Here is an 8,653-nt window from a genome sequence, read left to right on the forward strand (position 1 = left end):
TATCATAAATATTGTATAAAATATTTATATTTTTTCAAAAAATAATAATAAATATTTATGAATATTTATTATAAATATTCTGTGCTGTCTGGGCTATGTGATTCCATTCTTCCGTTAAAACGTGTAATAATTTAGTCTTATTTGAATCTATATATTTGCTAATTCGACGCTTGAATTCTCTCCAAAAATGCTTAAGATTATTCATTCTTAAGATGTCATAAGCCAATCACAAAGCAGTGTCTTGACATTTAGTATTTATGTTATCTATGACAATTAATATCTGCCATTACTTAAGACGATCTTAAAATAAGACACTATAATATCAACCTGAGACTTTCATATTATTTGAAAACAACCATTCTTTGATTACCTTTGAAGCATATTTAAGATTATTATTGTGCTAAAGTATTCAATTCTGCGGCATTTTTTTTTAACGTGTATTACAAATCAGTTTTTAAGATATTTTTGTACAAAACAGTATTTATAGTATCTTCGATTTGCACAAGTGAAATAACTCCTTCAGCTAGAGTTTAGTAATTCTTTAAATAAATATATATTCAATAGGTAATAATTAAAGTGCGTTTCCTATATTCTATTATTTTTTTAATGATATACTCAGTGATTTAAATAATTATCTAGATGAAGAAATTGCTTTATCTTATTGTTATCTAGATTATTAGAATATATTTTACCTCCATCTTCATCTTAGATAAAAGAATGTTATATCTTTTTTAAATCATCTTAATGTGTAGCAAGAGTTTAGTGTACACTCCCCAGTGTAGGATTTTAAAACATCTCTTATTTTATAAACCGAATATTTATGTTTAATGTTAGGTTAATATTGCCCAGAACTTGTATTTCTGAGCATTGGCTTGATGTGCGTCAGTGTTATCGCCTATTTTTTCCTTTTATCTATATCATTTAAAAAAGAAAGAATTTTCAATATTATGAAGTACTTCTATGTATTAAAAATTTTAATCCAAAGAATTAGATTCTTACTTTTTATCCACATGTTAAAAAGATTTTCTACAATTATAATATACTTATTTTACTATTGAAGCCCCAGTCAGAAATGATAATGGAATCGACATCGAATCGACATCGATTTGATGCTTCCGACGTCCAATCGACATCCATTATTATTTCTGACTGGGGCGTTTAATTGGACAACAGATATACAAGGTGTCCGGTAATGACCGTATAATCTCTTGCGGGCAGATAGAATGGACTAAATTGAGTTAAAAAGTTTCCACCATTTTGCAACTTTGCAATAGTTAAAGAGATATTAATTTCTAAATATTGCTAAATAAGTGAATAATCGATGCTTAATTCTTCATGGTCACTTGGGGACTTAAAAAAGTGTGAGGCTTTATATTTCTAAGATCTTTTTTTAAAACGGGACTTACACTGTCATCTATCCGAAGTTTAATCAATAAAAATGTTGGAGATATTTTACCCTCCGGTGTGACTAACATAAAATTCTCAGGAGATGTGACCACGAAGGATTAAGGCAAACTGTAACCGGGGTTCTACAATAAGTCAGTAGTCGGAAGTCTTAAGGGGTTCTATGTCTTAATCGGTAAAGTTGGCCAATAACCAACTTGTATAACTAAGGTTCATACTGGTTAAGACTTCTTGATTACCGACTACCCCGACTCATTGTAGAATCCCTATAAGATATTTTTCGGAGTTTTTTATAAAACATCTTATAGATGTTTCTTAAAGAACTCTTAAAGATGTCTTAAACTTGTCTTGTGCGTCGATTTTAGATATTCTGCTCATTGGATAACTAAAAAAAATTGCGAAAATTGTAAAATAGTAAAGGACTTTTCGACTCAGTTTAGTCCGCTCTTATACCTGTTCACGAGAGATTATGCGGTTAGTATTGGATACCCTGTATGTATACAAACCGTGCTGCAGTGAAGCGTTTGGACAACAGATACATATATGTGTATGTACCACGCAATCGTTTGTCAGATGAAAAATTTTGTTAATTCTAATTTTTAAGAAATAAAGATTTATACTGTAATTGAAAATATGAACATATATGTTGTTTCTATATACTCTAAATTGTTTTGCTTGAAAGCAATATTGTCCTAAAATTATCCAAATAAAACTTGTAATTTCACCTTTTATCTAAATAAATTAGAAATGGAATTATCTTTGTATCTTATCTAAAGTAAGATATATTTACGTGTAATTTATTTTATCTTCACCTAGATAATTTTTAATTATCTAAGAGTTACATTGGATGTATGGTATTCTTACATACAATACTAGTCAAAATTCCTTCGGTTTTTGAAATAAAATATGAACAATTCATCTAGCCAAAGACTTTTTCCACCGAACATCTAGATTTTGAAAATAAGGCAAAATAAAAAACGATCTGTTAATTTAAGAATTTTAGACGTGATTTAATAAGCATTATTACTTTTCATTCTTATTTCTGTAGACTTACTTTTGTAGAACTTTTGACCACCTCCGATTTTCTGTTAAAGAGAGAAAGAGAGATTTCAGCTGTTTGAATAAATTTCAACTCAGGCGGAAAAATCTTTATTTGGTTACTTCAAATTTGAAAGACTTACCAGAAGCTGTGCTGAAATTATGGCAAGCTCTTGGGGGGAGGTCTTAAGAAAACAATAGATTACGAAGTAAAAGGCTGCGAACAATCGAATAACACAAAAAAAGCTGCAAACAAACGAATGACATAAGGAAATTGAGTGTCTTACAGTTTGAAGAAAGGTATCTGGTAACAAACTCAGGGGTCTATTTGATGCTACAAATGCTTCGCAACCAATCGGATTGTCCAATAGGAAGAAAGAATTTTACTAACTGACCAATCCAAAAATGCTTCGAAGCATTCATACCACCAAATGGACCGTAATCTTAATTATATATAATGACCTTTTTTTTTACAGAAAACATTAAATTACTCTCTGTCGATATTTCCATTATCTTTCCTTTTTTCTTTTGAAAATCGATTTCCGGCGCAATGCTAGGAAAGAAGATAGGAATGTAAGCGAAACTAATATAATTTTCTTCATTTAAATTTTATTTACTAGTCTACACTTATCAATATCTGCGATCTTAAAAAAAAAAAAAATTTTGTCAGCTAAGAAAATATAAAAAAAAAATGATTTTACAACACCAAATCTGTAAATCTGATGGTGATTTTTTCCTTGATATGAAGGGAGTTATATTTTGAAATTGTATTGCTGAGGATGGTTTCAAAGTGAACCGAAACGTATTATTTTTTGGAATAAAGATTTAAGATTACATTTTGCGTATTAACTACCACGTTGAATCTCATTCGCCCAGGTTTTTTGGATTTTTTTGTTATAAAGAAAATATTAAATATAGAAAATATTTTTAATGTAACACTATTTTCAATTCTTATCACGCTAAATCATACACATTTTTAAATTCAAGTGAGATCGTTTGATAATATTCTCGACATTCAGCTTTCCTCTTCCTTGCTTTCAAGAAAACAATTCTTTTCTTGGTGGCAGAAGACCAAGTTGAACTTCCTCCCCTTTTCTTGTCCTTAACGTTCTCCTGCCTTTCGCCGAAGGCCCTAGGAAAAGGAAACGCGACGCCCCATTACCGTTTTATGACGCAGCTTCGGTTACATCTCCCGTTTCACCATTGAGCTGTTCGCACTACCAATAGTTTACTACATAAAGGCCACGGCCGGCCCTCCGCCGCTACCTCGATTTATCTTCGCGTGTGCCACGCAACAACGAGGACGCGCCTTCTTCCTCGTTAGATCGAAGAATAGTCGCTACCAAGAGAACTGTGAAAAAACACATTGCAGTTAGCACTAAATACTCATATTTGCCATAATCACAGTTTAATATGGAGTTTTAAGTGTCACTCTAATACAAAATTGCTTTATCCACAGAATTCGATTTGACCTCTTATACATTCCTAAAACTTTTCTATAATTCACTTAGAAATTAGATTTCTAATTTTTAGGTGAGAGTAATCACACAAAATGTTCAAGTCTTCCGAGTTATGCGCTCGTCTATTACTTCGTAACGTATAAGCGACGTTAATAATCTCCTCGAAATATTATCGGCAAACTCTCTAAACAAGTCCTAAAATCTCCCTCTCTTCCATCCATCCCATGGTCCAGACTCCCATTCGTCAGGATGGAGAAAGGGACCCAACCCAAGATGTAGAGCGTTGGGGTACATGTAGGGCGTATTCCTTTAAATCCGGACCTTGAGGCAAGACTATAAAAATGCACGGTCCGACGTTCGTGTTAGACAGAGAACACGGTGTAGGGAGAGAGTGTTCCGTGCACAACCAAACGTCCAAACCATGGGTGGAGCGGTCAACGCACATCACGTACATGGACTATGTGTATGTCTCACATGAACACGCGCTCTCACATATAGCTTTCGCGGTTTATTTTCACGGCGGCAACACCGTAGAACAATACCCAACAGAATAAGTGGGACCTCCGTATCGGGACCTTTGTGCTTCTCCTTCTGTTGAGTTTAAAAATCTTTGTATGAGGAGACGAAAATTTTCGAAAAGAGAGCATATATGTATATGTTTCGCGCCTAAATGTATACAAAATGTTTTAAACTTTTTGATACTCTGCTTGTGGGCAGATAGACCGACTAAGCTCTCAGTCGAAAAGTCCTCAACCATTTTCGTAATAGTTAATGAGATATTAATTTCTAAAGATTGTCGAATAAACAGATAAAATCGGTGCATAAGACAACTTTAAGGCAGCTTTCAGAACTCTTTACGAAATATTTTAAAGATGTTTCTTAAAGAACTCTTAAAGATATTTTAATTTTTATTTATCTGTTATTCTCTCACGAATTCATATCTTGCAGAATTTATTATATTCATGTTTTGATGTAATAATGTAATGGCATGTCGTTAATCTGAGTTCAAAATAAAAATTCTAAACTCAGAGTTTGAGTATTCAGCGAAATACTATACAGATGATAAAGATAAAATGCAATAATTTAACCTAAAATATTAAATATTAAAAAACTCCTTTGATTCAAATCTAAATAAGAAAATTAATCAAGGCCATAGGAGTCAAACGCAAGTTGTTTATACATTTAATCATAATAAAATTTAAATAATAATGTGTAAAGAATAATGTGACACTGTGTATATATTAACCTATCCTAGCTTTTTTGGAAGTCATTTAAAAGTCTACCTGTTTTCTGCCTTTTTACGCTTCTAAGACAATGAATGCTTTTTAAAAGGAAACACACATATTGTATTATGATACATCCTTGTCAAAAATAAGATGATCACTGTGTTGATCACTGAAGCTTGTAGAGAAAGCATTCATCAGTATATCCACATGTACTTTCGAAAATCCATACGGAATGTTTTCATATAGTCGTAAAAAAAGTTTTATGAAGGGTTCTTTCATTATGAGGGTCAACTATTGTGTATTTATTTTTCGTCATTTTTTGGGTTTCTTTTCTTTTTAAATAATTAATTTTATTTATGTATGGTTGACCACTGCCAAAAATCCCCTTAACGAACTTCTGCTCCCGCATTTTTTTAACGATTTATTTAGTCACAGACATAAGTAAGTGATTCGTCACTGTTACTTATTGTTAGAAAGTAATGATTCGTTACTTTTTTTGTTACTTTTTCTTTTGTAATATTAAAGCATGATATTAGATTTTAAAGTTACATTACTTAATTAATATTAAATGTAATAATTAAAACTATATTTTAAAACTCTAAACTAGTTTCCATATATGTCGTAAGAAACTTTCCTTTATATCAAACTTATCTAATAAATCTTCTATAATGCTTTACGTTAATATTTTTTTTAACATATATTTTTCTTTAGGATTTTAGATTTCTAAAGATTGTAATTCACAAATTTTATTAAAAATTGAAATTAAACAATGTTTTTATACAAGTAAATTATTGAACATTATTATCAACAATATCATTATTAATAATGCATTTCAATATTTACTGCTAGTATAGTTGTGTTTTGTGAAAATTTATAGCTATATAAACATATACTATTTTCAGTATTGGCAGTGACTACCGAAATGCAGCTTAAGATGTTAAGTACAAAATATTTTTCAATACTTAAATTCCTACTTAAATAAAATATTTTTATTCAATCAAAAAAATGCGAATAATTTATCGATATAAAGATAATAGAGAATATTAAAGTAACAAAAAAAGTAACAGCTGAATCCGGTAAGAATATAACAACAATTACCGTTTATATCACAGACAGAAAAAAAGTAACGATAATCGCGTTACAAGTGACGCATTATTTCCTAACTCTGTATAGTATGTTTATTATTTTAGATTATTATTTTAATATTGATTATATTTACAAAATTACGAATGTTATTTTTTACTAATTATGCATTTTTATTGATCTTTTAATATCAATCACCGATAAACGATATAAGTAGTGTTAAATGTATTAAAAATCATTCCTTTATAAAAAAAAAAATATATTTTGCAGTTTCATATATACATCTAAAAATTTCCAATAATTTATGTAAAAATCAGAAACAAATTTCTACCCAGATAGCACGGAAGTGAATTGGAGTTCATAGAGAATTCATTTTAAAGAAGATATACAGAATTAGAAAAATGAATATCTAAAGAATTCTTGAAAAATCAACCACAATTAATTTATCTTGAAGTATTCTTCAGAAATTCATTACAATGAATACTTCACTATTTAGTACTTTGAGTACTCTGAGAATTCATGAGGAATTGCAAGTACACGCAAGCGTGGCCAGACACAAAATTCTCCAAGCGTGTACGCCGGAACGGACGTGTTTCGTCTCGGCTTGGGTCTTGAATCATCCTTAATTTTTGTTAAGTTGTCGAGCTTTTTTGTATTTGTTTCCTTATTTTTGGACTTGTTACCTGCATTTTGGAATCAGTTTATGGCCAAATCGTGGCCGGGCTAGCTGCGAGAGCCAATAACATGGTTCATGCATATGGAGTATGCAACGCGAACAAATTTTGAGATTTAGGCCCAATTTTACAACTCACAGTTAACTGAGATTCAACTTATTTATTATCTCTCTCTAATTCTAGAATTAGAAGAGGTGAGAAATAAGTTGAACCTCGGTTAAGAGTTAACCGTGAGTTGTGAAACTGGACCTTACTGAATATTTTTAACCCTATGTGCTTATTCTAAGCACTTCTTCTTGAATTCATAAGGTATATCTGTTGATATAAAGAGAACACTATATGAATACTTTAAGAAGCTTTCAGAAATTCGAAATATGGTGCATGAAACTTCTTAAAGTATTCTTATTGTATTCTTGTATGAATTCCTAAGGAATTACAATTCAGAAAAGGAGAAAACTTGAAGAATACTTTGCGAATTCATTGTGCTATCTGGGCTATAATTAAGTTGGATATTGAAACATCAATCTGACATTAATTTATACATTTGTGAATTATAAGACAAATTACAAGATAGATTTATTTAACTAAGAATTTATATAATATGTGCAAAACAAAATATTTTTTTAAAGTTTTTGTTAAATATCTTTTAATATTATGAAATATAATTTATTTACAGGGATATGCTACCACTAAATTGTCAAGGCACGACTAACAGTACAATTAGCAGTTCAGTGAGCAACGGCGGTAGTATTCAATCTTTGCAGAGTATCGATTCCGATAGTCCGAGTCTCGCAATGTCACCTCTATCAACTATGGGTATGTCACCAGTCACTATGAATCCATGCAGCCCGATGGGCATGAGTCCCATGGGTCCTCATCATGGCTATGCCACTCCTGTTACCCCATCGTCCGTTCATACCTCACATTCTCATAATGGCGGATTGAGTCCTATGAACGACGTTAAGGCTTTGTATGGACGCAGTGTATACGACACAGGTAAATTATTAAATATTCAGAGAATACTAAATGGGGAAATCTTGAACGCTTATATAAAAAAATTTATGTGTTTATATATTTTTGATTTAATTTTGCATAATGTAATATCAACTTAAGACATTTATATAAAACTTAATTTCTTAATTCCTAATTCTTTAACTTTATCTAATCTACAGAGATATATAAAAAAAGAGAATTATATTTTATGAAAGAAATATATTTATATTTTGCATAATGTTATTTGCAATTAATAATGTTAACATATACGAATTCCTGAATTTAAATTATCCCGTTTTTTATTTTTATTATTCTAATTTTCAATATTTTTAATTCGTAAGGTAAAGACGTGGAGCAGAGCTCAGTTTATTACTCCAGCCATTCCAGTATGCACCACCAGTATTACCAACAGACTCATCATCAGATGATGTCCAGCTCCCATCATCATCACCATCATCAGCAGAGCGTGCCAGCCGGCTATGAGATTATGCTGCCCCCGCCTTCCATGTGACTAACGGATTATGAAGACGACCGAAGTAATCAAAGTCTTCACGGTAACGACGACGTGATAGCTCGTATACACGCCTTCGCCTGATCCTTCTGCTTCTTCTCTCGTCTCGATTTTAATCGCACGCAATAAAGAACGACATGGATATTGATGAAATTGTTGTTTTACAAAGGAGGTGGAACAATCGTTTCTAATTCCTTATTCTCGAAAAATGTTTACTTAAAAAGGTAGCGAAAGTTGTTTTTACACGTTTTATGTGAACGATAT

The 8,653-nt window shown here is 31.2% G+C and overlaps 1 protein-coding gene across 1 annotated transcript in view; it reads left to right on the forward strand.

The window, feature by feature from the left end:
• Nucleotides 1-8,653, forward strand: part of Six4 (homeobox protein six4) — a 14,695-nt gene extending 6,042 nt beyond the window's left edge. Inside the window, exons 4-5 of the mRNA XM_018521334.1 lie at nucleotides 7,562-7,881; nucleotides 8,220-8,653. Of these exons, the coding sequence (XP_018376836.1) occupies nucleotides 7,562-7,881; nucleotides 8,220-8,389 (490 nt within the window). The 3' untranslated portion in view covers nucleotides 8,390-8,653. The remainder of the gene's footprint in view (nucleotides 1-7,561; nucleotides 7,882-8,219) is intronic.

The sequence above is a fragment of the Trachymyrmex cornetzi genome, unplaced genomic scaffold, assembly GCF_001594075.2.
Source record: "Trachymyrmex cornetzi isolate Tcor2-1 unplaced genomic scaffold, Tcor1.1 scaffold99, whole genome shotgun sequence".
NCBI classification, from domain to species: Eukaryota; Metazoa; Arthropoda; class Insecta; order Hymenoptera; family Formicidae; genus Trachymyrmex; species Trachymyrmex cornetzi.